This window comes from Bombina bombina, chromosome 12 (assembly GCF_027579735.1).
Source record: "Bombina bombina isolate aBomBom1 chromosome 12, aBomBom1.pri, whole genome shotgun sequence".
In the NCBI taxonomy this organism is placed as follows: domain Eukaryota; kingdom Metazoa; phylum Chordata; class Amphibia; order Anura; family Bombinatoridae; genus Bombina; species Bombina bombina.
Window position 1 is genome coordinate 88771441 of NC_069510.1, and position 16633 is coordinate 88788073.

Here is a 16633-nt window from a genome sequence, read left to right on the forward strand (position 1 = left end):
AGCTTTAGGACACGGATGAAGGGAGGGAGCAAATCAGGTCACCTAAATGGAAGGCACCACGGCTTGCAAAACCTTTCTCCCAAAAACAGCCTCAGAAGAAGCAAAAGTATCAAACTTGTAAAATTTGGTAAAAGTGTGCAGTGAAGACCAAGTCGCTGCCCTACATATCTGATCAACAGAAGCCTCGTTCTTGAAGGCCCATGTGGAAGCCACAGCCCTAGTGGAATGAGCTGTGATTTTTTTCAGGAGGCTGCCGTCCGGCAGTCTCGTAAGCCAATCTGATGATGCTTTTAATCCAAAAAGAGAGAGAGGTAGAAGTTGCTTTTTGACCTCTCCTTTTACCAGAATAAACAACAAACAAGGAAGATGTTTGTCTAAAATCCTTTGTAGCATCTAAATAGAATTTTAGAGCGCGAACAACATCCAAATTGTGCAACAAACGTTCCTTCTTTGAAACTGGTTTCGGACACAAAGAAGGCACGACTATCTCCTGGTTAATGTTTTTGTTAGAAACAACTTTTGGAAGAAAACCAGGTTTAGTACGTAAAACCACCTTATCTGCATGGAACACCAGATAAGGAGGAGAACACTGCAGAGCAGATAATTCTGAAACTCTTCTAGCAGAAGAAATTGCAACCAAAAACAAAACTTTCCAAGATAATAACTTAATATCAACGGAATGTAAGGGTTCAAACGGAACCCCCTGAAGAACTGAAAGAACTAAGTTGAGACTCCAAGGAGGAGTCAAAGGTTTGTAAACAGGCTTGATTCTAACCAGAGCCTGAACAAAGGCTTGAACATCTGGCACAGCTGCCAGTTTTTTGTGAAGTAACACAGACAAGGCAGAAATCTGTCCCTTCAAGGAACTTGCAGATAATCCTTTCTCCAATCCTTCTTGAAGAAAGGATAGAATCTTAGGAATCTTTACCTTGTCCCAAGGGAATCCTTTAGATTCACACCAACAGATATATTTTTTCCATATTTTGTGGTAAATTTTTCTAGTTACAGGCTTTCTGGCCTGAACAAGAGTATCAATAACAGAATCTGAGAACCCTCGTTTTGATAAGATCAAGCGTTCAATCTCCAAGCAGTCAGCTGGAGTGAGACCAGATTCGGATGTTCGAACGGACCTTGAACAAGAAGGTCTCGTCTCAAAGGTAGCTTCCTTGGTGGAGCCGATGACATATTCACCAGATCTGCATACCAAGTCCTGCGTGGCCACGCAGGAGCTATCAAGATCACCGACGCCCTCTCCTGATTGATCCTGGCTACCAGCCTGGGGATGAGAGGAAACGGCGGGAATACATAAGCTAGTTTGAAGGTCCAAGGTGCTACTAGTGCATCTACTAGAGTCGCCTTGGGATCCCTGGATCTGGACCCGTAGCAAGGAACCTTGAAGTTCTGCCGAGAGGCCATCAGATCCATGTCTGGAATGCCCCACAGTTGAGTAATTTGGGCAAAGATTTCCGGATGGAGTTCCCACTCCCCCGGATGTAATGTCTGACGACTCAGAAAATCCGCTTCCCAATTTTCCACTCCTGGGATGTGGATTGCAGACAGGTGGCAGGAGTGAGTCTCCGCCCATTGAATAATTTTGGTCACTTCTTCCATCGCCAGGGAACTCCTTGTTCCCCCCTGATGGTTGATGTACGCAACAGTCGTCATGTTGTCTGATTGAAACCTTATGAACTTGGCCTTTGCTAGCTGAGGCCAAGCCTTGAGAGCATTGAATATCGCTCTCAATTCCATAATATTTATCGGTAGAAGAGATTCTGCCCGAGACCAAAGACCCTGAGCTTTCAGGGATCCCCAGACCGCGCCCCAGCCCATCAGACTGGCGTCGGTCGTGACAATGACCCACTCTGGTCTGCGGAAGGTCATCCCTTGTGACAGGTTGTCCAGGGACAGCCACCAACGGAGTGAGTCTCTGGTCCTCTGATTTACTTGTATCTTCGGAGACAAGTCTGTATAGTCCCCATTCCACTGACTGAGCATGCACAGTTGTAATGGTCTTAGATGAATGCGCGCAAAAGGAACTATGTCCATTGCCGCTACCATCAAACCTATTACTTCCATGCACTGCGCTATGGAAGGAAGAGGAACGGAATGAAGTGTTTGACAAGAGCTTAGAAGTTTTGTTTTTCTGGCCTCTGTCAGAAAAATCCTCATTTCTAAGGAGTCTATTATTGTTCCCAAGAAGGGAACCCTTGTCGACGGAGATAGAGAACTCTTTTCCACGTTCACTTTCCATCTGTGAGATCTGAGAAAGGCCAGGACTATGTCCGTGTGAGCCTTTGCTTGAGGAAGGGACGACGCTTGAATCAGAATGTCGTCCAAGTAAGGTACTACTGCAATGCCCCTTGGTCTTAGCACCGCTAGAAGGGACCCTAGTACCTTTGTGAAAATCCTTGGAGCAGTGGCTAATCCGAAAGGAAGCGCCACGAACTGGTAATGCTTGTCCAGGAATGCGAACCTTAGGAACCGATGATGTTCCTTGTGGATAGGAATATGTAGATACGCATCCTTTAAATCCACCGTGGTCATGAATTGACCTTCCTGGATGGAAGGAAGAATTGTTCGAATGGTTTCCATTTTGAACGATGGAACCTTGAGAAACTTGTTTAAGATCTTGAGATCTAATATTGGTCTGAATGTTCCCTCTTTTTTGGGAACTATGAACAGATTGGAGTAGAACCCCATCCCTTGTTCTCCTAAAGGAACAGGATGAATCACTCCCATTTTTAACAGGTCTTCTACACAATGTAAGAATGCCTGTCTCTTTATGTGGTCTGAAGACAATTGAGACCTGTGGAACCTCCCCCTTGGGGGAAGCCCCTTGAATTCCAGAAGATAACCTTGGGAGACTATTTCTAGTGCCCAAGGATCCAGAACATCTCTTGCCCAAGCCTGAGCGAAGAGAGAGAGTCTGCCCCCCACCAGATCCGGTCCCGGATCGGGGGCCAACATTTCATGCTGTCTTGGTAGCAGTGGCAGGTTTCTTGGCCTGCTTTCCCTTGTTCCAGCCTTGCATTGGTCTCCAGGCTGGCTTGGCTTGAGAAGTATTACCCTCTTGCTTAGAGGACGTAGCACTTGGGGCTGGTCCGTTTCTACGAAAGGGACGAAAATTAGGTTTATTTTTGGCCTTGAAAGACCTATCCTGAGGAAGGGCGTGGCCCTTACCCCCAGTGATATCAGAGATAATCTCTTTCAAGTCAGGGCCAAACAGCGTTTTCCCCTTGAAAGGAATGTTAAGGAGTTTGTTCTTGGAAGACGCATCCGCTGACCAAGATTTCAACCAAAGCGCTCTACGCGCCACAATAGCAAACCCAGAATTCTTCGCCGCTAACCTAGCCAATTGCAAAGTGGCGTCTAGGGTGAAAGAATTAGCCAATTTGAGAGCACGGATTCTGTCCATAATCTCCTCATAAGGAGGAGAATCACTATCGAACCAGAAACACGCGGCTGTAGTGACAGGGACAATGCATGAAATTGGTTGTAGAAGGTAACCTTGCTGAACAAACATCTTTTTAAGCAAACCTTCTAATTTTTTATCCATAGGATCTTTGAAAGCACAACTATCTTCTATGGGTATAGTGGTGCGTTTGTTTAAAGTAGAAACCGCTCCCTCGACCTTGGGGACAGTCTGCCATAAGTCCTTTCTAGGGTCGACCATAGGAAACAATTTTTTAAATATGGGGGGAGGGACGAAAGGTATACCGGGCCTTTCCCATTCTTTATTTACAATGTCCGCCACCCGCTTGGGTATAGGAAAAGCTTCTGGGAGCCCCGGGACCTCTAGGAACTTGTCCATTTTACATAGTTTCTCTGGGATGATCAAATTCTCACAATCATCCAGAGTGGATAATACCTCCTTAAGCAGAGCGCGGAGATGTTCCAACTTAAATTTAAATGTAATCACATCGGGTTCAGCTTGTTGAGAAATTTTCCCTGAATCTGAAATTTCTCCCTCAGACAAAACCTCCCTGGCCCCCTCAGACTGGTGTAGGGGCATTTCAGAACCATTATCATCAGCGTCCTCATGCTCTTCAGTATCTAAAACAGAGCAGTCGCGCTTACGCTGATAAGTGGGCATTTTGGCTAAAATGTTTTTGATAGAATTATCCATTACAGCCGTTAATTGTTGCATAGTAAGGAGTATTGGCGCGCTAGATGTACTAGGGGCCTCCTGAGTGGGCAAGACTCGTGTAGACGAAGGAGGGAATGATGCAGTACCATGCTTACTCCCCTCACTTGAGGAATCATCTTGGGCATCATTTTCAGTGTCACATAAATCACATTTATTTAAATGAGAAGGAACCTTGGCTTCCCCACATTCAGAACCCAGTCTATCTGGTAGTTCAGACATGTTAAACAGGCATAAACTTGATAACAAAGTACAAAAAACGTTTTAAAATAAAACCGTTACTGTCACTTTAAATTTTAAACTGAACACACTTTATTACTGCAAATGCGAAAAAGTATGAAGGAATTGTTCAAAATTCACCAAAATTTCACCACAGTGTCTTAAAGCCTTAAAAGTATTGCACACCAAATTTGGAAGCTTTAACCCTTAAAATAACGGAACCGGAGCCGTTTTTAACTTTAACCCCTTTACAGTCCCTGGTATCTGCTTTGCTGAGACCCAACCAAGCCCAAAGGGGAATACGATACCAAATGACGCCTTCAGAAAGTCTTTTCTATGTATCAGAGCTCCTCACACATGCGACTGCATGTCATGCTGCTCAAAAACAAGTGCGCAATACCGGCGCGAAAATGAGGCTCTGCCTATGATTAGGGAAAGCCCCTAGAGCATAAGGTGTCTAAAACAGTGCCTGCCGATATTATTTAACAAAAATACCCAGATTAAATGATTCCTCAAGGCTAAATATGTGTAATATATTAATCGATTTAGCCCAGAAAATGTCTACAGTCTTAATAAGCCCATGTGAAGCCCTTATTTACTGTTCTGAATAAAAATGGCTTACCGGATCCCATAGGGAAAATGACAGCTTCCAGCATTACATCGTCTTGTTAGAATGTGTCATACCTCAAGCAGCAAAAGACTGCTCACTGTTCCCCCAACTGAAGTTAATTCCTCTCAACAGTCCTGTGTGGAACAGCCATGGATTTTAGTAACGGTTGCTAAAATCATTTTCCTCATACAAACAGAAATCTTCATCTCTTTTCTGTTTCAGAGTAAATAGTACATACCAGCACTATTTTAAAATAACAAACTCTTGATTGAATAATAAAAACTACAGTTAAACACTAAAAAACTCTAAGCCATCTCCGTGGAGATGTTGCCTGTACAACGGCAAAGAGAATGACTGGGGTAGGCGGAGCCTAGGAGGGATCATGTGACCAGCTTTGCTGGGCTCTTTGCCATTTCCTGTTGGGGAAGAGAATATCCCACAAGTAAGGATGACGCCGTGGACCGGACACACCTATGTTGGAGAAAACAACATTGCATGGACTGATAATGAAATATGCATCGATGTATGCAGAGAGCTAGGGGAGCACCACTTGTAACAAGTTAATGTAGACCTAGTACCTGACTCTCTCTCAAAACAGACACTTGTTTCAGCAGGGCAATGTTTTCTTCTTCAAGTTCAGAGAAATCTTGCAGTTGTCTCATTTCTCTATATTTGCACTGCTTCATATCCTCTCTCAGCTGTAACTTCTCTTTCTCAATATCTCCATACTCCTGTTTAAAAGAAAGCAAAATATCAAAATCTGTGAAAGCCCACATTTTTTAAACAATGGTTAAAATATAAATACTTATAACTGGAACGGTTCACATTACAGTCAGAGGCACATAAGAGTTTAGGAAGATTTGTATTCAGAGTGCCGTTTTACAATTATCCAGAGTTGTACTGTGGATTAATTCCAAACTGCTGGGGTAGAAAACAAAAACAAATGACTGTTCTGTAGGGAATAAAAACCCTATATAGGGGGTAAAATAGACTCTGTAGAGAAGGTGGACTGGGACTGCAGGATTACAGGGCTTTGCCCCAAGAGAGTTTACAAAGCACGTACTATAATACTGTATTCTCAGAACGTGAAAGAAATTCAACGTGTTTTTGTTTTACTGCAGAAACCAATCCTTAAAACAAGAACGTTGTCACAATATGGCTTGAGTGGGAATAAACAGAAGGGGGAAAAAATTAAAAAAAAAAAAAAACTTTTTTAAAAAAAAAACTTTTTTAAAAAACAAACATCCAGTCTGTTGTAAAGGTATGCAGTAAAGGCCACACTTGTAAGAAATGTAAGGTTTAGCTTTTACAGCCAATGAGTTTGACTTCATCTTAAAGGGACATTGTACACGATTTTTCTCTGCATAAATGTTTTGTAGATTATCCATTTGTACAGCCCACCTGGAAGTGTTTTTGTAACAATGTATAGTTTTGCTTACTTTTTTTTTTACAACATTGTGCCGATTTTCAAACTCCTTTCAAGGCCCCAAAGTTTTAGATGAATACTGATGTCTACAGACTCCTGGATGTGTAATCGGTCTTTACAAATGCAGGGGAGGAGTGTCTGCCTGTTACTGTCTCCTAGTCCCTTTCAGTGGGTGCCCCAGCCTAACCTAATCAGTGTTATAAACTGGGAGCTTCTAAGTAAGTTTTTAAAATGTTTTATACTGGATTTTTAGATCTGTATCTGTGCCTATTCTTCTTTATAGTAGTGACTATTACATGCAGTTATATGAAAATTGGTGTATACTGACGTTTTAACATTTCTACCCAAGAGAAATATGTCTGCATCAAAATGACTTACTGTGTACCCCTAGGAGAAATCTATGAAATCACATGCAATACAAACTAATTGATACTGAATAAGTGAAATGTTAATAGTAGCGTTTAGGGCTGCAACTAACGATTATTTTCATAATCGATTAAATCGGCCGATAATTTTTTTCAACTAATCGGATAAAAAGAGAATCAATAATAGTTTTCTATGTTTTAAATAAAATCCACATAATGAGTGTTACAAATATAAACTTCAGACTAAAACTTTACATTAACACAACTGTTTCTTCAATTTTTAAGCAGCAGAGCAGTTTAATAATTAAACAAAACCACAAACTGTTTGAAAAGAGGTAGAACTAGAAAGAGTTAGACTATCACTGTTAATAACATTCTGTTATTCACTCTTTCAGAAACTTTGCATTGAAATGCAAAAATCTCAACATGTCCACATGCTTCTGGCTAAGGCTGATTCTCTGTTTGCAGCAATATGTCCTGCAGCAGAGAAAAGGCTGTTGAGGTGTATAAGTAGGGTTTTACCAATTTCACCAAAGTGGGATATTTATCTTTGTTAGCTCTATACCAATGCTAAGTGTTTTCTACCTTGGCAAGGGCCCTCTCAAAGTAACCCTTGACTTCATTCTAACATAAAAATAACTTAAATATCTATATGCAATGGTAAATAACCAGCTATAAGGTTAGGGGAAATATCTAGTCCGCTCTAAAAATAACGAATATATACTTATAAAAGGTTGAAAAAACTATTAATCGATTATGAGATTAGTTGACAACTAATTTTCATAATCGATTATGACGATTAGTTGTTGCAGTTCTAGTAGCGTTGCAAACAGCCTTGCATAACTATCCAATAAAATCAATGGATCGATGAACGGTAAAATATGACTTTCAGAAGACAAGTTTTTATTGTACAATGGATAAACCACTATGGGATAAATTAAAACCCTCTGTAAATTGTTATATATTAGATTAGCAAAGCCTAAGTAAAAATTATGAATTTAATGTTTGTTACTGTCAAGAGTTATGAAAGCATTTAAAATTGAGAACAAAAATATGGGTACACTGCTAAAAAGTCATCAATTTAAAAGACTGATAAGTCATTAAAATTCAACAGCTTATACAACAAAATTAAAATGTTTTCACAATGATAGCTTTAGCTAAATACCAGACAGTAAAACTATTATAACTGCAAACAATCGTGCATCCTGTTCTAAAACTAAACAACCAACAAAAGGTTTTATATTAATCGTCACAAGGAAACAGTGTTTCTTAGATGGAAATGCAATAGTAGTTAACCTTTTTCTGCTGAGCTTTTTCACAACCACACAAATAATTAAGTTGCAGCAAAACCATCCTATATAGTAGGTCACGGATCTATTATAGAAAAACATTTTATATATTATAAGCCTCCAAATAGGCAAGTGCTTCACATTAGCAGCAAGAAAACATCCATACCAGAACTAGTGTATTTGAGACATGCAAGCTGCTAGAGCTTTTGTATAAAGCTCCAGAATTCAAAGTAACCAAGTAAGTACAAGTAGTGCCGTCTCTTATTCAGAATTATTCATTAAGCACAAGGAAGCAAAAACAGCAACAAGTCTTGTGGCTCATTTGCCCTTAAAGGGACAGTATACACTCATTTTCATATAACTGCATGTAATAGCCACTACTATAAAGAATAATATGCACAGATACTGATATAAAAATCCAGTATAAAACCGTTTAAAAACTTACTTAGAAGCTCCCAGTTTAGCACTGTTGAAAATGTACCGGTAGCTGGAAAACCCACTGCAAGTGGTAAATAAGACACCCCCCCTCCCCCTTCTTTTGCATATGAAAAGACCCTTTACACAAACAGGAGCAAGCTGGAGTATGCATCTGACGGTATTCACAAACTTTGGGGCTTGGTTAGGGCAATGTTATTTAAAAAATTTAAAAATAAGCAAAACTATACATTAAAAAAAAAAACAAAAAAAAACATAACACTTTATGGGCCATTTATGCAAAGAAAATGTGTATAATGTCCCTTTAACCATGTTATTTCACTTTCATGTGGTCCCACACGCCACATTTGTCAGCAAGAGTGGTACTGACAGTCTGTTCACCGAGGGAGACACAAGCAGCAACGTGGTGAAAGAAGGCAGCGCCACACAAGATACCCAGGAGATAAAGAATACAAAGAGAAAACAGCAGCAGTTGGTAAGATGGAGGAACAAGAACCATTAAAGGGACAATCTTGTCAAAAATAAACTTTCAGGATTCAGATAAGGTATACAATTTTAAACAACTTTCCAATTTACGTTTATCACCAATATTGTTTTGTTCTCTTGTTATTCTTAGTTGAAAGCTAAACCTAGGTACACTCATGCTAATTTCTTAGACCTTGAAGGCATTTTGATAGTTCTTCACAACTAGAGGGTGTAAGTTGAAGTGTGACATAGATAGCATTGTGCTAACGCCTGTGAAGTTACCTAGAAGTCTGTCAAAAGAACTGAAATAAGGGGCAGTTTGCAGAAGCTTAAATACAAGGTAATCAAAAACGTAAAAAAAAAAAAAATTTTAATTTACGTTTGAAAGACCACGCTCACTCCTATCCAAGAATAAAGTACGGATTAATCAGCGCTCTAGCCATATGGCACTTTTGTTGCAGCTACAGCGCTGATTGAACAGTTCAAACCATTAGCTCACAAAAAAATTAAACTGATTAGTTTTGAAGTGAGCAGCCATAGTGTACCGTATTTGAATTTCATATCTACAATAAGTTACTGCACCTTCATTACAACTGACAAATTAAACTCCCATCTAAAATTTTGCTAACATTGCAAATCCGTTAATCCAAAGGGAGGAGTTTACCATCACTTTAAGGAAAAAACTAAATTTATGCTTACCTGATAAATTTCTTTGACACGATGAGTCCACAGATCATCATTAATTACTGTTGGGAATATCACTCCTGCCCAGCAGGAGGCGGCAAAGAGCACCACATTAAAGCCGTTACCAACCCTTCCCTCCCACCCCAGTCATTCGACCGAAGTAAAGGAGAGAAAGGAAGCAACAAGGTGCAGTGGTGTCTGAAGTTTATAACATAACAACCTATCTTAAAAACAGGGCGGGCCGTGGACTCGTGTCAATAAATAAATTTATCAGATAAGCATACATTTTGTTTTCTTTCTAAGGGCATGATGAGTACACGGATCATCATTAATTACTGTTGGGAATCAATACCCAAGATAGAGTACACAGATGATAAGGGAGGGACAAGACAGGAACCTTAAACTGAAGGCAGCACTGCTTGAAGAACCTGTCTCCCAAAAGCAACCTCAGCTGAGGCCAAAATGTAAAATTTATATAGAATTTTGAAGAAGTGAAGAGGACCAAGATGCAGCCTTGCAAATCTGTTCCATAGAAGCTTCACTTCTGAATGCCCATGAGAAATCAACAGCCCTCGTGGAATGAGCCGTAACTCTCTCTGGAGGCTGCTGTCCAGCAACTTCATAGGCAAAACGTAAGATACTCTTCAGCCATAAAGAAAGAAAAACAGTCGTAACTTTCTGTCCCTTACGTTTTCCGGAGAAAAATCACAATTAAAGGGACAGTGAACCCAAATTTTTTCTTTCGTGATTCAGATAGAGCATGCAATTTAACTTTCTAATTTACTCCTATTATCAAATTCTTTGTTCTCTTGCTAGGTTTATTTGAAAAAGACATCTATGCTTTTTTCTTGGTTCAGAACTCTGGACAGCACTTTATTGGTGGATGAATTTATCCACCAATCAGCAAGGACAACCCAGGTTGTTCACCAAAAATGGGCCGGCATCTAAACTTACATTCTTGCATTTCAAATAAAGATACCAAGAGAATAAAGAAAATTTGATAATAGGAGTAAATTAGAAAGTTGCTTAAAATTTCATGCTCTCAATCACGAAAGAAAAAAAAAAATTGGGTTCAGTGTCCCTTTAAGGAAGAAGACTAAGGAACAACAATCTCCTGATTAATGTTCCAGACAGAAATTACATTATGGAAAAAAAATGGTACCTAAAACCACCTTATCCGTTGAAAAATAAGGTAAGGAGACTCACACTGTAGTGCAGAGAGCTCTGACACTCTACGAGCAGAGGAAATATTAATAAGAAACAAAACTTTCCCAGATAACTCAATATCGAAGGAATGCATCGGCTCAAAAACTTAAAACTAGATTAAGACTCCAGGAAAGAGTAACTGGTTATAATACAGTCCTGAACCTGACCAAGGCCTGACAAAACTAATGCACGTCTGGGACATCCGCCAGACATTTACGTAACAAAAAAGACAAGGCAGGAATCTGACCCTTTAGGGAATTTGCTGATAAACCCTTCTCCAAACCTTCTTGGAGAAAGGACAGAATTCTAGGAATCCTAACTCTACTCCAAGAGTAGCCTTTGGATACACATCAATATCTTATAATAAATCTTTCTAGTTACAGGTTTACTAGCCTGAATCATGATCTCAATGACCGATTTCGAAAATCCACGCTTGGATAAAATTAAGCGATTAATCTCCAAGCATTCAGCTTCAGAGAAACTAGATTTGGATGAAGGAAGTACCCTTGAAATAGAAGGTCCTCCCTCAACAGAAGTCTCCAAGGTGGAAGAGATGACATGTCCACCAGGTCTGCATACTAAATCCTGCGGGGCCACGCCGGTGCATTCAGGATCACCAACACCCTCTCTCCTGCTTGATTCGAGCAATGACACGAGAAAGAACAAAAAAAAAAAAAAAAAAAGTATGCAAGACAGAAATTACAAGGTACAGCCAGAGCGTCTATCAGTACAGCCTGAGGGTCCCTTGACCCGTACCTTGGAAGCTTGGCATTCTGCAGAGATGCCATGAGGTCCAATTCTGGCTGACCTCATCTGAGAATTAAGCTGGAAAACACTTACGGATGGAGTTCCCACTCCCCCGGGTGAAATGTCTGCCTGCTTAGGAAGTCCATCTCCCAGTTGTCCACTCCTGGAATGTGGATTGCCGACAGACGCAATTGTGGGTCTCCTCCCACTAAATGATCTTGGTTATCCTGATTAATATAAGCCACTGATGATAAACCGTGCCGATTCTAGCTGAGGCCAGAAAAGCATTTAAGGTTGCTCTATGCTCTAGAATGTTAATAGAACAGTCTCCGACCGATTCCATGTTCCCTTAGTCTTTAGGGAGCCCCAGACTGCTGTCGTCACAATTACCCAGGAGGGTCTGCTAAAGAAGGTTCCCTGGGAGAGATGATCCCGAGACCACCACCAAAGTAAAGAAGCCCTTGTCTCCTGCTCCAGCTGTAATCGCGGAGACAGATCCGCATAATCTCTGTTCCACTGCCTAAGCATGCTTAACTGCCGAGGTCTGAAGTGGAAACGGGTGAAAGGGATGATGTCCATCACCGCTACCATCAGCCCAATTACCTCCATGCACTGAGCCACTGACGGCCAAGGGGAGGACTGAAGTGTTAGGCAAGAATAAAAAAATCCTTGATTTCCTGACTTCTGTCAGAATCTGCTTTATTGATAAGAAGTCTATTATTGATCCCAAGAAAACTACCCTTGCAGTTGGAACTAAAGAACTCTTTTCCAAATTCACCTTCCATTCGAGAGTTGTCTTGTGGATGGGAACATGCAAGTAAGCGTCCTTTAAATCCACCGTGGTCATATTAACTGACCCTCTTGGACCCAAGGAAGAATGGAACGAATAGTTTCCATCTTTAAGGACAGCACTCTGAGAAACTTGATTAGACTCATGAGATCTAAAATTGGTCTGAAGGTTCTCTCCTTCTTCGGAACCACGAACAGATTGTAATAGAATCCCAGATCTCATTCCTGCTTTGGAACAGGAACGATCACTCCCAGGTCGGAGAGGTTCCGTACAAGTGTAAGAACGCCTCCCTGGTCTGCAGAGAATCATGAAAGCAGAAACCTGCCCCTGGGAGGAGAAATCTTAAACTCCAGTTTGTATCCCTGGGACAAAACGTCCACCGCCCAGGGATCTTAAACATCTCAAACGAAGAAAGAAGCCTGCCCCCCACAAGACACTGTCCTGGATCGGAGGCAGGCCCTTCATGCTGCCTGATTCAACAGCAGGTTTCTTGGATTGCTTTCCCCTATTCCAAGACTGATTGGGTCTCCAGGAAGGCTTGGACGAGGGAGTGGAAGGATTTTACTTGAAATTTCTTAAGGAATGAAAATTACTCTAACGACCCTTGTTTATTTATTTCTCTTATCCTGAGGGAGGGAATGTCCCTTACCTCCCATAATATCAAAATGATCTCCGTCAAACTAGGTCTTTCCCTTGTAAGGAATCGGCAAAAGTTTAGACTTAGATGAGACATCCGCAGACCAAGATTTTAAACCATAGCGCTGTGCGGGCCAATATAGCAAAGTCTGAAACCATAGCTTCAAGCTTAATAACCTGAAGGGAAGCATCTGTAATAAAGGAGTTGGTTAACTTAAAGGCCTTTATCCTATCCTGGATTTCTTCGAGGGGAGCGTCTGTCCGAATAGAAAACAAACGCTGCATCAAACCAGTATGCTGCCGCACTAGTGACGTTAGCACCGCAGGTTGCCATTGTAAACCCTGGTGTACATAAATTCTTTTGAGCAACCCCTTTAACTTCTTATCCATAGGATCTTTAAAGAAACAACTATCCTCTATGGGAATAGTAGTCCTCTGGCTAGCGTGGAAATTGCCCCTTCCACCTTGGGTACCATCAGTCAAGACTCCTTGATAGAGTCTGCTATAGGAAACATCCTTTTAAAAATAGGAGATGGAGAAAAAAACAAAAAACAAACAGAGGATACCTGGTTTCTCCCATTTCTCCCAGCAATAATCTCTGTAGCCCTTTCTGGTACAGGAAATACTTCCACCATGGAGGGCACGTCGAAATACTTGTTTAATTTACTGGACTTTTTAGGATTGACTACGCCGGTAGTGACGGAGTCGTCCAGGGTAGCTAAGACATTAAGTAGCAAACAGAAGTGTTCAAGCGTAAACCTGAAGGAAACAACTTCAGTATCAGATAAAGGTATTACACCTTCAATTTGGGACAATTGAGGAGAAAGTTGCAGCATATATAACAAATGATCCAAGAGCGCCAAACTAGAGGCAAAGGAAGAATCTAACAAATGAAAGATTATTAGTCAAACATTTATTAACATATTAATGATTATTATTCAAACATTTATTAAAATACCTAATAGCATGGATCCATGTTACAAATAAACTAAAAATACAATAAAATAGTTAAAACATGTACAAGATGTAATGTAGAAGCATATATAAAAAACAATTCTATAGGCAAATGTCAATCGTTATGATAAGTTGGTGGGTAAACAAATAAGAGTCACGTGAAATGATCTCTATATTATAGAAAAAATAAGTTCAATAAGTGATATAATCCCCTTGGTTAAACATGATGATAAAAAAATCAGGTGAAAAAATGAAAATGAAAAACAAACACAAAAATTAATTTGAATCTGTGAAACAGTGGGAAAGGTGTATAAATATAAATGCGTAAAAACCAAAAATATCCAAAAAATAGAAAATGTGGTAAATTGTGAAAAAATAAATATTGGAAAAAAATAAAAATGGAAATAGTGCATCCAAATGTGAATAGTAAAAATGGGTTTCAAGAATGTATATAATCCAAATAGGTGTCAGTTAATGAATGTTAATGAGTGATCCTCCTTGTGAGTGTATCCGTGTGAGTGAAGATCTTTCCTTTAGCTGGATAATTGTGTTTTTCTTTCTGTATTATCTTTAATAATTCCTGTAATTTAGAAAAGTGACAGTGAAATAACATTTAAAACCATAAGTAATAATGAAATAATGCTCACCAATTTTGTCAACGCGTTTCGGCCTATTTAACAGGCCTTTCTCAAGACTATCTTAAGGTGAGTGATGGTGGCTCTATTTATGTGTATCATAAACCAATGAATGATCTGATTTTTAGCGCCAAAAATTCCTTAGCGCTGAACCGGAAGTGCTCTTATATTTCCGTTTTTGGGATTTGTTATCACATGACTATCTGGTGAGTAGGTGGTCACAAAAGTCATTTGCTGGGATGTTGTGTCTTTCTCGTTCCAATGAGGTAGAGTTGAGGGTTAGGTTTCGCATCTGAGAGTACTTTTTTACTGTATCCCCTCAATGAACCTCTCATTTCATTCAATTGGGTAGCACATCTTACATCGGTGTTGCGAATAACCCTTTGGAACTGTGCCTTTGGGATATTTTTTTATTAGACTTGGTTGATGACAACTTTTCGTGTAAAATTTAATTACGGTCTCTTTCCTAAATGGAGTTGTTCCCAAAGTGTCTGTTTTTAAAGATCCTCACATCCAGGTAGTCCAGTGTTTCAGTGCTAGCTGTATTGCGAAATCTAATAGTGCCTTTCATCTCATTCAAATTCTTGACCCATGTGTTTAACATGTCTTTTCCGTCTTTCCAGATAAGGAACACAGATAGTCGACGTATGGCCTTTAAAGGTTTGCTTTTAACATGAGCTGTTTGTCAGAGAACGGGACTGTTTTGTCCCGAAATGTCACAAATAAAAGTTTGTCAGACGGCTGAACACCAGTGAGAGAAAATGTATTGCTCTCTCTATAAATCTTAACCCTTTAATGTAAAATGTACTAAGTGAGCGTGTTTTTAGTGAAGTGGCAGCAATATATGAAAAAAAACAGAAGCCGGTTAACAGGAAAAAGTGCTAAAATGTTATGCTTTCTGCACTATGTTTTTCTACTTACTGAGAGTACTGAAGAAATTGTGTAGTATCTAGCTTTGCAGTAGTGACTTAAATTTAATTTTATATCAGTGTGCAGTTTAAAAGGGATTTGCCATTTTTCTATGTTTTGAGAAGCAACTTAAGTTAAAAAGGGACAGTATACACTCATTTTCATATAACTGCATGTAAGACACTAATATAACAAATAAGATGCAGATACTGATATAAAAATCCAGTATAAAACGGTTTAAAAACTTACTTAGAAGCTCTCAGTTTAGCTCTGTTGAAAAGGCAGCTGGAAATCCAACTGCAAGTGGGAAATAAGACACCCCTGCCTTCTTTTGCATATGAAAAGACCCTTTACATAAACAGGAGCAAGCTGGAGTAGATAGCGGACGGTATTCTCAAAACTTTGGGGACTTGGTTAGGAGTCCGAAAATCAGAGCAATGTTCTTTAAAAAACAAGCAAAACTATACATAAAGGTTGTTTTTTTTATGGGCTATATAAATAGATCTACAAAACATTTATGCATAGAAAAAAAATGTGTATAATGTTCCTTTAATTTTCAAGCACTTTATTTTTCCCAGTTTACTTTTAAAATGTTTAAAATTGTAATAAGCATGTTCAGTTTATACCAGATTTGTGTAGAAATTGTGTTGATTTTTCAAAACTTTAAATGTACAGAATATTGGCTTGTTATCGGCCTGAAAGGCGGTCAATCTGTATCGGCCCTGAAAAAAAACGATATTGGTCTATCCCTAGCTAGAAGTATGATTTTTTTCAGAATTTTTTGTATAGTTACAATATTTTATTTTTTTTTACATGAAATGGTATCTTATTTTTTACATGTGATAACCACTAGGTGTCACCATTTGGAAAAGTGAAACCTAGTGATTAACAACATGTTAGTGAAATGCACCTGGGAGCTTTGTATTAAGGTGTGGGACTACATGAGATAATTATGCATTTATTGATTATCCTATTCCACAGTGTTTAGTTGTCCTATAAGGGCAAGTGATCCCAAAACGTTGTTTTTGCTTCATTGGGCCTTTCTTGGATACTGCTTCATATTATACATATCAAGTAGATCATTAACAGATGAATACACAAAAGCTTGACATATCAATT

General features: G+C 39.5%; 1 protein-coding gene across 1 annotated transcript in view; it reads right to left on the reverse strand.

Moving 5' to 3' along the window:
* The window catches only part of LOC128643093 (protein bicaudal D homolog 2), a 139459-nt gene that overhangs the window by 106799 nt on the left and 16027 nt on the right, over positions 1–16633 (reverse strand). Inside the window, exon 4 of the mRNA XM_053696038.1 lies at positions 5552–5704. Coding sequence (XP_053552013.1) covers positions 5552–5704 — 153 coding nt within the window. The remainder of the gene's footprint in view (positions 1–5551; positions 5705–16633) is intronic.